At 44.5% G+C, this 16,615-nt stretch overlaps 1 protein-coding gene across 3 annotated transcripts in view; it reads left to right on the forward strand.

Moving 5' to 3' along the window:
- Positions 1 to 2,321: 2,321 nt before the first annotated feature.
- The window catches only part of CCDC187 (coiled-coil domain containing 187), a 31,826-nt gene continuing 17,532 nt past the window's right edge, over positions 2,322 to 16,615 (forward strand). For all 3 annotated transcript variants that reach the window (XM_082775687.1, XM_082775688.1, XM_082775689.1), the window contains exons 1-7: positions 2,322 to 2,446; positions 2,862 to 3,610; positions 3,970 to 4,061; positions 4,627 to 5,300; positions 5,661 to 5,760; positions 10,234 to 10,424; positions 16,417 to 16,523. In XM_082775687.1, the coding sequence (XP_082631813.1) occupies positions 2,885 to 3,610; positions 3,970 to 4,061; positions 4,627 to 5,300; positions 5,661 to 5,760; positions 10,234 to 10,424; positions 16,417 to 16,523 (1,890 nt within the window). In that variant the 5' untranslated portion in view covers positions 2,322 to 2,446; positions 2,862 to 2,884. The remainder of the gene's footprint in view (positions 2,447 to 2,861; positions 3,611 to 3,969; positions 4,062 to 4,626; positions 5,301 to 5,660; positions 5,761 to 10,233; positions 10,425 to 16,416; positions 16,524 to 16,615) is intronic.

The following is a 16,615-nucleotide window of genomic DNA, read 5'->3' on the forward strand; positions in this document are numbered from 1 at the left end:
CACCTGCTAGCACTTGCTGTCACTGGCTTTTGGGTAAAGTTTGGCAAGTCACTGCCACAGACCCTCCCTCAGGCTCTCCCTGTGCAAAAAGGATTTGTCACAGGCCCCATGCCGATGCCCACAGGCGTTACCTGAGAGCCAGCCGCTGTGACCTCTGACAATTTGTCACGCCGTTGCCTGCGGCAGTTGAATTCTGGGCCTGCCAGGATTAAAAATAATCAGAAATAAAAAATAAGCCACACGTCCTAGGTGGGAAGGACCGTCTGTCACCTGTTCCCTCCTGTGCTCGCTAATGAATGAGCAGTGCCACCGAAAGGTAGGATTACCAATCACTAGCCTCCACGAAGGGTATCTCTAAGTGCAGATTTGAATTATTGGAGCAATTTTACCCATTTAATGCTAGCAGTTTGCAGTGGAAACGGTTGCGTTCAAACTTTGGGGGAGCAAGGCAAGGAGTGGAAGTGCTACGGGTGCTGCTCACACCAAGCAGCTGTGTTTTACACTGGCAAAAGTACCAGATCTGCAACTTCTGGGAACAAAAAAGAAAAAAAATCTGAGCTATCTAATACATGCAGATGAAATTATGAGCAGAGCTGCATCCCGCACCCTGCTACCTGAGTACTATTTAAAATGCATGAAATATGTAATAATTTCCCTCTCCCTCCTTTTTTGTTTTAATGGATTGCTTGAAAAATGGCTTGATCTTCCTCTGAGAGTGGGTCATAATAAGACCATGGCACATGAAACATTCATCATTGTAACTGCCAGTGTCATGGTGTCTTTATTGGCTATTAGTTTCTGTCAGTGAAAGAGCCGAGGCAGGGCTACGAGGAGATGAATGAGGGGTCAGGGGTCAGAGCTGGAGTGCTCAGGAATTTGATGAATTATAAATTTGCTGTAGTTAACAAAAAATTAAGTCACAACAGCCATAAAATATTCATCTGCTCAAAGGTAGAAGAAAAGTGGAGAATATTTAAATCAAAAGATTTCCTTCTGGTGAGTGATTTCATCACAAACTCAGGCTGTACTTGAACTTTGACATAGATTTTTAGTAGTTAATAAATACTTTGTAGATAGAAAAGGTTTAATTGAAATCAGACAAGACGGCGAAGTGAAGATCATTAGAGCTGCATATTAATTTGTCTGTTGCATTTTGAGAAACTAAGCACAGTAAATAAATGCATCCTCCTGCATTTTAAATACTGCTAACCTAGGAAACACAGCAATACAGCGAGGTGCTCAATTAAAAACACTGATGGATCTCAGCCCGCCCGAGCCCAACAGATTTTGGCAGTTCCACCCACAGTTTGGGATAGCTGTGGAGAAGTCACCTTGCTTCTAGCTGTGGGCACAAAGCGAAGGACAACCCCACTAACCAGTGTCCAGAAGTACCCCACAGCCAGCAGAGGGTTCCCAGCGGTGCTGTACGCACACAGCTCAGGATGCAGACAGCTGCTGAGCAGAGGCCAGGAAAGCCAGACTCAGTTGGTTTTATCCACATCTCTGAACTGAGGCTGGTAACTATTTAAGAGTACAATCCTTTCTCTAAAAAGCATGAATATTTTAGCCAGGGTAAAACTTAAGGGGGGAGGGAGCTGCCCTGCAAATACCAAAGAAGTGTCTGTTTTGTCACCTGCTGCTCGAGAAGTGTTTGCAATAGATGGATAATCATGCCAGTGCAAGTATTGGCATGCTGTGAATGCAATCTGAAATTATGAAGTAAAACGGTGATAAATGTTGTCTATTATGTGACACCACCTATTAAGCAAGAATAATTTGTTTGTGCTGCATACTGCAGCGTTTATTTTTGCATTATACATGGTCCCTCGTCCTGTATTGCTCATTGATTCTTCCACGCTGCATCCTGCTGATTCTCACCAGTTTAAAAACGAATTAGTTCACCCTAGTTAGGCTGATGCAATCACAAGGAAAATCATATTTTCATTATCCCCTCCCTCCAGTTCTCAAATCTGCTGGAACCCAGCAAGTACCAGCTGTCTGCAGCTGCCATTGCAGAGGGATGCTGTCAGATGCTTGTGTCCTGACCTCTTCTTTTTGTTTTTGAGGACTCTAGGGTTCACTGGCTTCTGAGTAGAGATCATAAGAACTGTATGAATGTGACACAAGTGATAAATGGTATAAATTGTAAGTCTGAGTGCTTTAAAAACTTTTTGTTAACTTACTCTGACTGAAACTTTAGATCTCCCCACATCTTCAGTGTGATTTCTGGACATCACCATTAAAAAGAATTATGATAGAGCTGCAATTTTCTTTCAAAGAACATGTGAGGGTTTAATAATGAAGTTCTCTGTTTCAGATACAAAGCTACTTGGTGCTGCTGCATGGAGAGAAGGTCAGAAGCTAGCTAGGCAGTTGCTTGGTCCACCCCCTGCATTTCCAAAGCTGCAGAGCACAGCTGAGGAGCAGACCACTGGAAACACCTTGGGTACAGTTGCCTCTCACTGCTACGCTAGTTGTTTTGGCACGTGAACAAAAAAGTGGTGGACCACTTATTAAATCTAGTTGTAATAAATGGTTTCAGGGCTCTTCTAAGCACCTATCTTTAAAGACTCGAGCAATAACTCATTTGTCAAACACCAAAAGCTCTGATTTTCAGCTGGGCTGGTTTGCCAGACACAGCTGTATGGCTTCCTTGGCCACAAACTGCACATCATTTGTATAACTGGACACTGCCACTTCAAAATTAGCAGAGATTTGTCTTCCATCTAGACTATAGAACATTTTACAGCAGTCCTCAGACCTATGTTAGGAAGCAGATTTTGAGATGCATGTGATAGATACAGGAATTGATACATCACTGGAGTGATAACACCATTGTTGTTTCAAAATCATTTCCACAGAGCCTGAACGAAGATTTGTAGCAATGCCAGCAATGGAAAACAGCTCTAGAGAAAATGGAAATGAACCTGCGGGGAAAAGCCCTGAATTCACAAGCTGCACAGTTCCCCCCCACAGGCCCTTTGGAGGGAGCAGCAGTGCACCAACCAAGGATACAAACCCAGTACTCAGCAACCTGCATCTGCAAAGCCAGTGGCAGGAGGAACACAGATGTAGCAGGCTCCCAGAAGACACTGAGAGAGCAGAGGCAGAAGTTCTGCAGCAATACCCAGGGATTCGTTCTCCTTCACCTGAAGCTCAGAGCACGACTCCCCCTGCCTTCACCAAGGACAAGATAAGAGCTTCATTTATAAAGCCTGGAGCCAAGCCCGGCAGCTCTGGGAAGTGCAGCAGAGGAAAAAGCACACCTCCTCAGGGATGGAAAGGCTCAAGCAGCCCTCTGCAGAAAGGGCCTGAGAAAGAAAACCTTAAATGCCCTTCAAAGAGGAGGGTAAACATTAGAAAACCTCGCCCCTACAGCCCTGAAGTTGTTCGGGAATATATTCATAGGAAGAATAAAGAGAGAAAGAAAAAAAAGCTAGAAGAGAAAAAGTCTCTGATGAAAGCCATGGAAATGAGAAATAAGAGGCTGCAAGAAGTATACAGGAAACAGAGAGAAGCTGTCGGAAAGAAAACGCATTCAGACCAGACACACAGCCTGAGCGGGGGAACAGCTGCTGTGACACAAAGCCCTCGGTGTGCACTTGAGCAGGTAAGTCATAAAGGAAAGGCAGGTTGAAAACCCTACAATCTTGATCACTGCAGCACCAAGTAGGACACAAAATGCTCCATGCAAGTGCTCTGAAGCATCAGAAAGTTTTATCTGGAAAAACAGAGCAATTGACTTCTAATTATAGCAAGAACTGCTGTGCTCATTAGTAAGGCTGGAACCCTGGACTTTAGGGTCAAAAGCCTGGAAATCTCAATTGCTTTAGCTAAAAGAACAGGTTTGTTGTTTGGCTCGTGCATTTTTCCGGTTACATGAAGCAATTATTAAGTGGAACAAAGGCCAAATACCGCTCTTATTGCCCAGTTATTTAGTGCTTACACTAATGGTTGCTTTTGTTTCAGAAGCAAACCAGCAGTGGAATCCTGGAGAGGAGTTTCATGGCCTGGGTGGATGAAACATCCCATACTCTACTAAATAAAGATCACAGAGACAGGTACTCAGATGTTAAAAGCATCCTAGAAAGCCTCTTTCTCAGCACACTGCAGACTTTTCATAGAGTTCTGCTGAAAGCTTTAAGAAACAGAGCAATGGATTAATTTACTCTCTTATCTCACCCTAAAACAGGCCTCATTGAACCTAAGTCCAAAGCAGTTACAGCTCTGTAAGATGCAGCTTGTGTGTTTCAGGATGTGAAATATATTTTTCCTTCTGCCAACGCATTAAATGAACCCGCATGGTGCTTTACCTGGCCTCTGTGTGCTCTGGTTTACCAGCACTGCCTGAGCTACCCAGTGCAAAGCCCAGTTTCAGCCTACTTTTATGATTTGTGTTTTTAAATAATTATTCCTTATCAGCGCCAAGCAAAACTCTGAATCTCCCTTCTATTTGTCAGCAGTTTGAGCTCCATCCTGAATCTATCATGTGACAAAGGTATCTACAGATAGGGAAATCTGTTTCTTTTTCTTTTGTGAAGTGCTTTAGCTGAGGACACTGGTCAGTGTAAAAACCTAACGTTATTTGGTTTTATAACCTGACAGTTCTGCTTTTTATTTAAACAGGGATCAGCTTCTAAAACGAGATCAATCACCTAAAAACAGAGAGACATTACCTTCTGCAGCAGCACTGGGATCTGAATGCTGGTTCCTGAGTCCTCTGAAACGTGAAGACTTGGGGGACTGCTCTCCCCCAGCTCTCTCTATACCTCCTCTCAGCTTTTCTCTTCCTCAGAAAGATGCAAAACTGGACTCCAAGGGCTCGGTTTCTGGTCCTTCTCCATACAGAAATCAGTGGGATCGAGTGAAAGCCATACACAATCTATCCAAGGAACTTGCAGACAAGATTGAGATGTCAACCAAGAGACTCAGTGCAACAAGCAGGGCTGGGGACTTTGCTGACAAAACATCAGCAGAGACAACTTGGGACCTTTTCAACAAGTCTTCTGTCACGGAGCCTGAGACTTGCAAGGATGAGCAAGACAGGACCATGACCTTACAAATGCTTCTGGGAGACCCGGATCCTGCTGAGTTACGTGTGTCTTCAGACAGGGCATTTCATGGACTGGGCAGGATCGGCCTTGTGGGCACTGAGAGAGCAGCGGACCAGGCCAGCCAGAAGAAAATACCCACTTCTCTGTCTGGGGGGAGTGCTGGGGGCAAGGAATTACCACAGAACACCCACATCATGAAATCAAGGCATCTCAGCCCTGGGGAACACGTGAGCAGCACACTGAAAGGTAGATAATGTTGGTAAGATGTGTCAGGGATACTCCCATACCATAGCCCAGCTCTTTCGAAACTATGAAGGCTAATCAAAGCGTTGTGTCTTGGGAAAATCCCTGAGAAGTGGGTCCTCTCGGCTGTATCCAAAGTGCCGACTTGGACACATCACTTCACCTTCTGGTGCCCAGGCTTTCCCAGCAGTAAGAAAGGAGTTATAAGCCTAACCTGACATACTTGGAAATGTGTGGATAAGAAAAGCCATATGGAAGTTAAGTGCTCGCACATAAGCAGGCAGAGAATAGGTGCCAAAGCTTGAACATTTCATTTCTACAAAGAGCATGTTTATTAAATGCCTTCATTTGTCTTTTTAAAAGGTTTCCCTATGAATAAAGGCTCCGAGGTGGACATGAGCCTACTGCATGAAAAGCCAATAACCAGCCCAGCCTTTCCATCTCACGGATTCCTCACTAGAAGGTAAACAAATTTGGATATATTATTCTCTGCTAAAATATTATTCTCTGCTAAACACACCACACATACATACAGTTAAAATAAATAGCACCAGCTCAGCACGGAGCCAGGCTGCTCTTTTCTCCTTACCCCGAGAATTGCCAAGTAGGCAGATTTTGACACAAGATATACTGAAAGAGGGACCCACCTATTTGTAGAGAGATGGAAGATCAATAGGAAGGTTTCAGCCTTATTTTTTTTTTAGAGAGATGGATCTCCCCTACAGAGGTTTTGCCCTAGATGCAACCTCCCAGCTGTGTAAGGAGGCTGGGGGCTGAGGGAGGGATTCCCCTCCTGCAGCCAGGCTCTGTTCATCTGCACGGGGCAGCTTGGCCTTTGTACACCCCATCTTGAGCAGGGGGAGCTGCAAGGAGGTGGTGAAAACCAGGGGGCATGCTGCGGGCACTGTCAGGGCTGCTGGGGCTGCCTGCCAGGTGAAAACCCAATGCCAACCCTATACCAACCTGCACCAACCCCATGCCAATGATCTGGGCGTAGTAGAGCTCCTACCTGACCAAATCAGTACAGACTAGTGCGTCAGGTGTTGGGAAGCACCTCCTCAAAAACCTTCCTGTTAAACTATAAAATACCTCTGGAGAGGTGGTACAGAAGATGGCTCTTGGAATATATCGAATGCAGTTCTGTCAGCATTATACTTGCTGTGTTGAGAAACACCAGAGCCATAAAGGGGGCTCAAAGTACACTGCTCTGCTCTGTGACTCCATTCACGAGTAACAATAAAGCACTTGTCGTGTAAAGGTGTTTGAAAAGCCACGTGTAGATCTAGCCTCCCTCCCCTCCCCAGTAAAATAAAAACCTCGCTATCTCAACATATGGCACCGGCAGAAGAATAAATTGATTATCTTTATGAGTACCTAGTTAAATCTCCACTGATCTCCTTTTTGCAGGGGATTAAAGAGTGATTTAATCAACTGAATACTATAAATTCATTTATAGTGATTGTTTTCACTCACTTTGCTCCAAAAGTGGGTAAAAAAAATCTGGTTGCTGCAGCTGCACAGATTGTGTGTATGTGCAGCAACACCTACCCACAGACTCTGAGCTTCCTCGAACAGGATGATAGAGCATGATAATTATGGAAAATCTGTTTCAGAACAGGAAGTTTGGAGAAAAGAACTACATTAATGGAGGTTATTTTCAGTCAACCAACGTTAATTAAATGTTTAATGTAGATGGCTATTGATAGAAAACCCTTCCCATTAACCTGTATCTTAGAGAGCAAAGCAATATCTGTGTAGCTGCCCCGGCTGGTTTGTCTCTGGTTACAGGGGAGCTGGGAAGGGAGCTGGTAGCTCAGAAGCAAGGCACAGGCTACAAACCAGACCGTGTCCCTGTACAGCCCCTGGAGAATGACAGAGTCCCACCAGGAGCCACGCATCTCCCTGCAGAGAGGTCTCCCTCAAAGAATAAAGCCCTGAACTTTAGCAGATTAAATATGGCCTGGGCAGGCAGTGCCAAAAAGGACATACGTGCAGCAAACTGCCCCCCATGTCCCCAGCTTCCCATTCGAAGAGCAGGATGAGGTGCTGGTGCTGTGGGACCCCAGCCCAGGTGGGGACAGTGTGGCTCTGCCTCACCAGGCTGCTCCATGGTGTATGCATGGTTATATGCAGCTCTAATTTACAGTAATAGAAGGTAGGTGCAGACCCTCCATGGGCCCCCACGGGAGCAGCTGTAATGGAGAAGCAGCAGGCAAAGCAGAAGTAAGACAGATTGCACTGATCTCCTGAGCAGTGCAATTACTGAGAGAGCAGAGCTCCCGCGTGTCTGAGCAGTGGAGTCAAACAAAGTCCTCAGAGCACCGCAGGAAAATATCAGCAATAAAAACCTACCAAAAAATAAATCACAACCCTGCTGCGAGTGCTGCTTCAAAAGATGAGGAGAGCTACTTGCAGATAAAATATCAGTGTTTTTAGAGTTTAGAAGTGGGAAGTGCAGCTATACTGCAAACAGCTCCAGACTCATCTCCTTGTGAGCTGAGGACTCCCTCTGATGCAGTAGTGACAGCAGGGAGATGATATAAAGGAAGGATCACCTCGTGTCCAACCCTTCCTTAGGTACTGTTAAAGTAGATAGTACAAATGTTTGGAGCAAAAGCCAATCTCTGAATGGCCCTGAGCTTTTATATGCATGGGATCTAGATCCTAACTTGATACCTAATCCTAGAACCTGCACAACCACTCATGGGATGAGAGTCCTGCACACACAGTAAGGATGATGTGAAGGTCCCATAACCAAGTGATTCCCAAGGTTCCTCCAACGTAAACTGGTTCACATGCCTGCTGAAGGCATATATCTACAAGTTGCTCAGAAAGCCACACACTAAAGGAGCACCAGCATGCTAAAGAGTGAAAGAAGCCAGTCTCTTGGCTAACACACCAAACTTCACAGGATTGTGCTACTGAACAGGGAGAGTGCTTTGTTCTTAGCCATTGGTAAACCCATGCCTGTAACACACATCACCAATGGAGCTAGGAGCTAGGTTAGAAAACATGACAGTAACAGCAGCTGAGTTGGGTCTCTGCTCTGACTTCCCTTGTTGCTACCAGTGATAATGAGTTACGTGTCTGCAGCTGGCTGCATGCATATTCCCTTCAACACTTCATTTAAACAAAGCCACCTGTTAAAAACTGTTTGCCAGCCTCATTCACAAATACAAAACATCCCGCATTACAAAATCAGTGCTCTTGAACATGATCCTAGCAGAGCCAGTTGCGACAGCACAGTTTTGTGTTTACATGTTTAATTAGAGCTGTGAAAACAGTGATTCATGTTCATGCAAGAAATCCCGCAGGTGCATCTTTCCATAAGAAATGTTCCCATTTCACGCACGGCTGCTCGGCCGTCCGCAGGGGCGGCTGACGGAGATCTGTTGTTAATGCAAATCACTCACTGATGGGAATTCTCCAAACTGCCAGAAAATGTTTATGCAATTTCATCCTTATTTTGATTCAATTACCTATAGAAGTGGCTTTCTGTGTCCCTAGAGAGTCAAAGAGATCGCAGCACTTTTGCCATAAGTTCATTTTTAAACTTGCAGTGGGTGGCCTCACAGCCCAAGGCAGAGCAAGCAGCAGTCAGGGAGAGGCCTGATGTCCTGAGACTGTTAGATGAGGGACCTCAGCTCTGCCTCCTGCTGCCTCCTACTCCAGTAATGCTTTCTCTTTGGTTGGTGCAAATCCAAAGAGCCTCATCTGGCAGTTGTGAAGGTTTTTGCCGGCTGCAGAGCTGGTTGTGTTCAGAGGAGAGGGGTTGCTGGCTACTCCTGTATCATCACGGTGTATTCTGTAGAAACTGGATTGACTTCCACTGATGTTAGCAGGAGTAATCCCAGGACCTAGGTAGGGCTGGATTCAGAGCTTGACATCAGGCTTTCCAACCAGAAGAAGGCATTTCTCGAAAGCCAAAAGAAATAGTGGCATTGTCTGAAAAACTAACACAACACAAATGCAGAAACTATACTCAGCATATTTGCCTGACAAATATTAGAATTGCTTTGTAAGAAATCCCTTTTATCTCTTCTCTTTCATCCCCCTTTGCTTCCACTTTCTGAAGACTACATCCAAGATGTGCTAGTGGAGACTGCTCTAATCGTTTTAGCAGTTTCTGGGTCACGAAAAACAAAGAAAAGCTTATTAACAAGAAAAATGAAATGAGATTTCCCTAAGCTGATTGCTGATTAAAAAAATTTCCACATTCATTTTTCTGTATAAAAAGAAGACATCTGTCACCAGCTCAGCGTGTCCCAGGGTCTTTGCCTGTGTTTCAGCTGAGGCTTGATCAACAAATGCCCATTTTCACACCTTCCTTCCTCATCTTTTTAGTTAAGCTCAGATAGTTACAGATCAAAACAAAGTAAACCCGGTTAGCTGCGATATTTGTCGGGACTGTGGGGTTTGGTGCTGACGTTGTTTTGGAATATTGAAGTGTGTGTATCCATAACTAACCTCAGCTGGGCCACAACCATGCTCAGCACAAGTCCCAGAAGCAGTGGACCAGCGAGTGTTACTCTGGGGAGTTTCTAAAATGATTTCAGAAAACTTTGCCGAGGTTCAGAGTTAGATTGTGCAACCAAGTACTAGCAACAGCCCGGATTGTACAATGCGGCCTCAATAAATTAAGCTAGGTTGTTTCTGCTCTCCACCAGGCTGAAAAATAATTCCATCTCTTTCAGAGCAGTAATTAGAGTAGGTAATGAAGAGAGTTTTTAGCTTTCCTGACAATATCAAAGTACAAGAAAGGGGATTTTGTACATGGGCAGGTGTGACTTTTCAGTGAATCTTTTATTTCCATTTAACAAAATTTAATAAATGATAGATCTGATAAAACGAAATAGCCATCCTTTAGTTCACCAGTTGCTTATGGTCGTGCATCACCTCAAAAAATCTCTGAGTAATTGTTGCTGCCTTGACACAGCCTGCAGAGAGAACCCGCAGCTCAGAGGAACCACCGCTGGCCTGAGACGATCCTGGAAGTTCAACATCGGGAGGGAATTGCCTGCTGGTCTCCTCCAGAGAGCCTGAGGACACTGGATGGCCTCAGAACCCAGCTCTCTGCTGCTCCAACCAGTGGATCAAAGACTCGAGACGGCTTCAAGCAGGACTTTGGTAAGGTGGCGTTTCCCATGGTGTCAGTGCAGTGGGTGCTCCGTGCCCTCCCCAGGTGCTTCTTGCGCTATTGCAGGAGAATGAGTGGCCTTTGGTTACAAGAGAGCTCTTGCTAAAAGTTCAGACCATGACTGAAAAACTTGAGGGGTGAAGGGAAATTTCAAGGAGCCGGTGAGCATTCCAGATTTTGAAGGTGATGAACGAATAAAGACAAAAATGTGGAATTGACCAGAACGTCACCGCACAGTGGCTGCTGTGCCGTGACACAGGGACAGCCACAGAGAGCCCCTAATGGAACAAACCCCATCCAGATCAGGCACTTGCAGCCCCTTGCAGCTTCCTCTGAAAGTCTCAAGGAGCTTCGCAATGAACTCCTCGTAATTAACACATCAGATAAGTGTGGGACGTGATCCTCCTTGTACAGCAAGGGGCAGCTCAGAACATTCACAGGGTTAACAAAGGCTGCGGGGCGAATGGAGACACATGCTCGAGAATCCCACATGGCTGGCAAAGCATCGCTACTGCTGCTGACAACAAGTATTTGCATAGAAACAAGGGGATTTTGTTGTCCAAAGGGTTAAGCAGCAAACGGCAGCGTGCAGGCCTGCTCTGGCTGGAGAGCCCTGCTCGCTTCCACCAAACGGCAGCAGATGGTGCATTGTTTTAAGGGCTTTTCCAGACAAAAGAACAAGCTCAGATATCCTTTCTTCAAAGAGGGTACTTACAAAAAGCCTTTGCTCTTATTAAGGATTCTTCATTGTTTTCCCCACAACATTTTATAAGTCATATTGGATTTTGAGGTGGTGGAGAAGCCAGCGTTGTTTACGCTGCTTCTCCCCAGCCCCCGGGGACTGCGAGGGTACCTTACACAATTGGACACAAGTCCATTGTCTGAAGTGTTCACCACGAGTGAAAGACACTGCATTTATTGAATATTAATAATTAAAGCCCCCAATTCTGGCAGCTATCTGACAAAAATACCCTACTCAGCACTCGAACAATAGGAGCTGCTGCCTGGTGTCTGTGCCAGGAGATCCCTGTCCCTTCCCTCAGCAGTTGTAGGAGCTGCTGAGTCCAAACCCAGGTTTGACTGCAAGCCAGCAGTTCCACTTCGGGTCATGTTGCTGCAGATGAGGCACAGAACTGTCAGCCTGAAGACAATGTTGCTCTGAAATATGGGTCACAAGTGGATCTGTTCTCCTCTCTTATCAGGGAACGGCTGTTCAGCTGCGGGGCTGCATTGTCTGCCCGATGCATCACGCCGGCAGCTGATCCTGTTCTCTTTCACGGAGCCCAGAAGTTACCGTGCACACGCAGCATAATGATGTGTAATTATACATCTGACGCAAAATATAAATATTTACATTTAAAAGATACATGCAGCACCTAACCACTAATTGCTGTGCCAAAGACGTTAGATGTTCCTGCAGTAAACACACTTGGCAGAATAACAAATTGCAATTTCAAACGTAACAAAACGGTACAAGAAGTGGATATTCACAAAATACTTGTAACTATTTATATTTATGTATATATATTTATATATATTTATAACTATATAACTGCAGCACACCCCCTGAATACAGCCCCAGCACCCAGGTTTCTGTGTCACTCTTAAATAAGGGAATGAGGTGGTTTTAAAACCATTTGGCCTATGTCCTTCCTACAGCCTTATGTTTGGAGTATGAACCAGAAAGTTCATTTCAGCAAGCCAGATTCCCCCCCCCCCGTTTTTTTTTTTTAGTACCTGAGAGACAACAAAGTATAAGCTGAAATTCCTTATTAAGCAGGTATTTTCTAAGTGTTTAATCTTCAGCATAGCTACAGGTTTAAAGTAATTGGCATTAGGAAACCAAATGAAATGCTACCCGTTATAATAAAACGCAATTTTATCCTGGATTTAAAAATAAAAATAAAAAAATGCTATGTAACATCTTTCCCCTTAGCTGCTGACTGGCTTACCTTCTCGTATCACTAGAGGGAGCTGCCTTCTTGCTTGTAGGAGAGGGAGAAATGATTAAACTAATGGCATCAGCATGGCTAACAGCATGGTTTCAGCTAATTGTCCTCTGATTGATAGTTTAGAGACGAGAGAGCTCTTCGTGTTTTGCTTCTATTTACTAAATACTGCGTTATTTTTCCTGGTTTACAAAGCTTCTGTCTGGCGGAGCTTCGGTGAGCAACTCCAAAGCAGCCTGCAATGAGGGCAGCGCTGGAGCACAGGATGCTTCGTGACTGTGACAGGCAGCACCAGAACTGCTCTTGAGAATCGCTCTCACTTCCTCTGACACCATTTTTTTCTATGAACTTGTTTCTTTCCACACCCTCACAAACTGCATTTGCACTGCTCTAGCTTGGCTGAACAACATCCTGCCACCCGTGTGTGCACAGCAGTCAGGACTTGGTCCTTCTCTGTGCCACTACCCCGTAACGTGCTGCTACCTGTAAAATACCGCTGCAAAGCATGTGGACAAGGGAGTGTTTCTTGCTCTGTTGTGTCCTGTGTTGCTTTGCCATACAGGCTGGGGCTTTGTTATCGATACTAGAAGTGCAGTGGACTGAGGGAATTTTATAATTGGTGAGAAATAGAAGAAACATTTCATGGACATTCAGGGTCCCGGTTAGGTCCAGATTCAGGCTCGTCTCTCTCCTGTCAGCCTGTGGCAAGAGGTGCTTGGCTGCTCTGTATGTGATGCCCCACGGGGAAGGGTCAGTAGCAGGGAGGCGTACTGCCATGTGCTGCAACATCTGGCTGGAAGCTGAACTCTGGCCAACCCTATGCACTGGAGGATTTAGATGTAAGCACAAAACATGCTGAGGACAAGAGCAGCACAGGCCGCATTAATCCCTAGTTTAGCAAGCAGCCACTCTTCGGTGACAAGTGGGATGCCAGCTGTATTTAGAGAGGAGAGAGGAGACTGATCCGGTGGGTACAGAAATCCAGATTCTCCAAGGTACTCGAGAATGCAGATGAGCCCATTGATTTTCCTTGGTAAACGAGTACAGCCTTCAAGTTTAGAGTCTCTTGAATAGGACTCTTGGCTCAGCTCTTGCTAGAGAAGGGCCAAACAGCCACACTATTTGTTTGTGCTGCATATCTCAGTTGTGGTCAGGAGTTAGCAAACCTTGTTTCTGAATCTCCATTCACTGTAATCACTGTGGCTCTGTTCCTACACACGAACAAACGCATGGCTATAGCATTTCTTCCCTTGCCTGAAGAGCATCAGTAAATAATAAAGCAACAGAGACAGTGCAGTAATTTTGGAGATAGAAAGATTGCCTGACTTAGGTACCAAGTGGGTCAGGTACTCCTGGATCTGCTGCTCCATTCCACAGCAGCCTTTCAGCACCATTTTCAACCCATCTTCGTATACCTCCAACACAGTCAAAGTTGTGCTTCTATCCAAAGTTGCAAGTATGTAGTTTTGTAATGACTGCTTTGGACTGATTGCTGACATGGGCAGAAAGAGGAAAAGCTGTCCTTGAGTAAAGCAGCAGTAAGTGCTTCTGCCTAGCTTCGAGTGATTAGAAAAATGAGACTTTTAGCCCAGCTTTTTTAATTACATGTCACAGAGATTCTACAGGGCTTTACTGAGATTCTGCAGGTGCAGCGGAAAGTGATTTAATAAATAGCATTCTGTAAAAAAAGAAGACTGAGTGTATGAACATTGAAGCTATCTGGGTATGCAGTAAAATGCCATTCATCATAAGGTAAGAGGACATGAAGTTTAGCCAGATGGTATTTTCTTTGATGCAGGATGTCACAACACAAGAAATGCATCTGGCAATAGCCACAGTCAGGAAAACTGTGTTCAAGAGGAGGGAAAACAGATCAGAACAAACTTTTTATTCACCTTCAGATCACTACCATTGGTCAGTCCTTGAGCAGAATGGCAATAACATTGTTCAGTTTGAAGAACAAATTGAAAATACTTCCTGACAGCAACAGATTCCTGTACTTCAGAATGGCCCAAATGTTAGCAATGAAACTACTCAGACAACTTAGCATCAATAGATTTAGGTTGTAATTTTTTTTGTATAAGGTTACCTTATTTCTTTGTATTTAAGGGGACATCCTCATCTAGTTGTTGAAAATGATGAGCTATCTGTATACCTATTGAAGAGCTGTTCAGTTGCCTTTTTTTTTTTTTTTTATTACATTGCTTAAAACAAGTAATAAAACTTCCTTGTAGAAACAATGGCACTTTCACCCACAGGATTATCCTAAATATACCATTTCACAAAATTATCTCTGGTAGCTATTAAGGAGTCTGAATCAGTCCCCAGAATTGGAAAGATTGGGGTAAAAACATTTTTTATTCATTTTTTTAATGAATAAGCTCTTTAATGGCCATGTGATTTCTAAATCAGTCCGTGTGATTTTGCCTTTTCAAACAACCACACAGAACCAGGAGATATGTATTACTGACATAAAAGATGAGATTTTCACCCAGTCTTAGGGGGGTTAAGAAAAGCCTCCTATTGTAAAAAACTTTGATAACTGGAAACACTCTTAAGATGGAAGTGAAATTCGCAACCAAGCTGTTTATAAAAATGCAGCAACATTCTAATAGAAAATCTGGATCAGGCTTGAAGCATTAACATTTTATTTCACTCACATCCTTGTAAACATAAAGAGCATTTTGGCATGCAAAGAAGTCCACATCACTGATCCTCCCCGTGTTACGAATCCTTCGGTATTTAAAACAAAACCAAGCCCTGCATGTTGTGGGCTTATCCTGGGGTATAGGGTAATTTGGATTCAGACAATCTGAATAGGGCTACAGATTTTATCTGAAGTTTCCAAGTCAAACCTATTTCTATTTATGACCCACACTTCAATTCATTTATGACTCTGGTTGCTCTGACAGTGTCACAGCTCAGAGTAAACACTCAACCTGTTTGCATAAGCTTAGCAATTCATCTGAGAAGCTCAGAGCAGCCAAGAACATATCACTGGTAAACATTACATCACCTACACTGTAAAAGACAGACAGGAGAGTCCCAATAAGGAAGCAGCAGTGCAATAGGTGCACCTGGAGCTAGAGATATTTACCCCACTTGAAAGCAAAAGCTTTTTTTCCACGGGTTTGTCTCCCCTGTGACAAAAGAGAGAAGACAAGTCTGCAGAGAAGCTGCAAGATGGAGGGGCACGCGGGATGCTGCTAGAGATCCCAGAGAGGTTGGGAAGCTTTTCTTCTTCTGTAACTGGTGGGTCTGACTCTGATGATGCAGAGGAGGAGCAGGGAGAAAAAAGAGCAGCAATAGTGTACCCTCTGGACTTCAGGCCAGGGTGTGGTTTGGAAAGGGAACGGCTCCTCCATCCTTCTGCTTCCTGGGGCTGGCCCCTCCAAATCCTACCCCTTCCCCTCTCCCCAGTGCTCACAGGAGTTTATGCTAACAGATTTCTTGTCAGGCTGGAGGTAGTGACAATTCCCTCCTTCAGATATGGCAGAAGCTGTAAGTGCATGCAGAGAAGTTATTCCAGGAAAAAAGGCAGATGTCAGATTTGGGAGGCCTCCAAAAACGGGCCCAGGGAGGATTCAAAAGGAAAATGCAGGTAGGAGCCATGTACACAGACCCCTTCCCCTCTCAGCAATCTCCTCTGTAAGTCTATGTATTAAGACTCAGGCACGTTTGAAGAAGTACATCCACGTCTGAAATGCAGCAGAGTTGAGGATCAGATGTCCTGGAACCCCACTGAAAATATCACGATGCTGTTAAATTATTTACAGGGTGTGCCAGCCTCATTTGTGACCCAGCAAGCCATCCCTCCCAGCAAAATACTTAGCAAATCCTTAAATCTCCATGGACTTGGAGAGCACAGAAATGCAGTTTGAGGACAACATCCCACTAGAATCTGAAAGAATCTGCTTCCACTGCCTCCCTCTAGTAACCTCTGATACTTTGTTCAGCTGGTACCTATCAAATGGAACACATGTTTTGTTTTGTTTTTTAAGAAATGGGTGACTGTTAACATCTATTTTCTAAGCTTCTGCAGGTACAGGAAACCCTAACTGTGCAGAACTGGAGGAGAAACACTGGAGCCATCTGGACAATTTGAGACACACCTCCCTCCTGCTGGCTCACAGACTGAAGGTACAGTAAGCAACCTATGCAAAGAGCAATGCCAGGGCTGCTATCACAGGATAAATAAATAAATAAATAAATAAATAAATAAATAAATAAAT

Source organism: Aythya marila (assembly GCF_965140915.1).
Source record: "Aythya marila genome assembly, chromosome: 19".
Taxonomy (NCBI): domain Eukaryota; kingdom Metazoa; phylum Chordata; class Aves; order Anseriformes; family Anatidae; genus Aythya; species Aythya marila.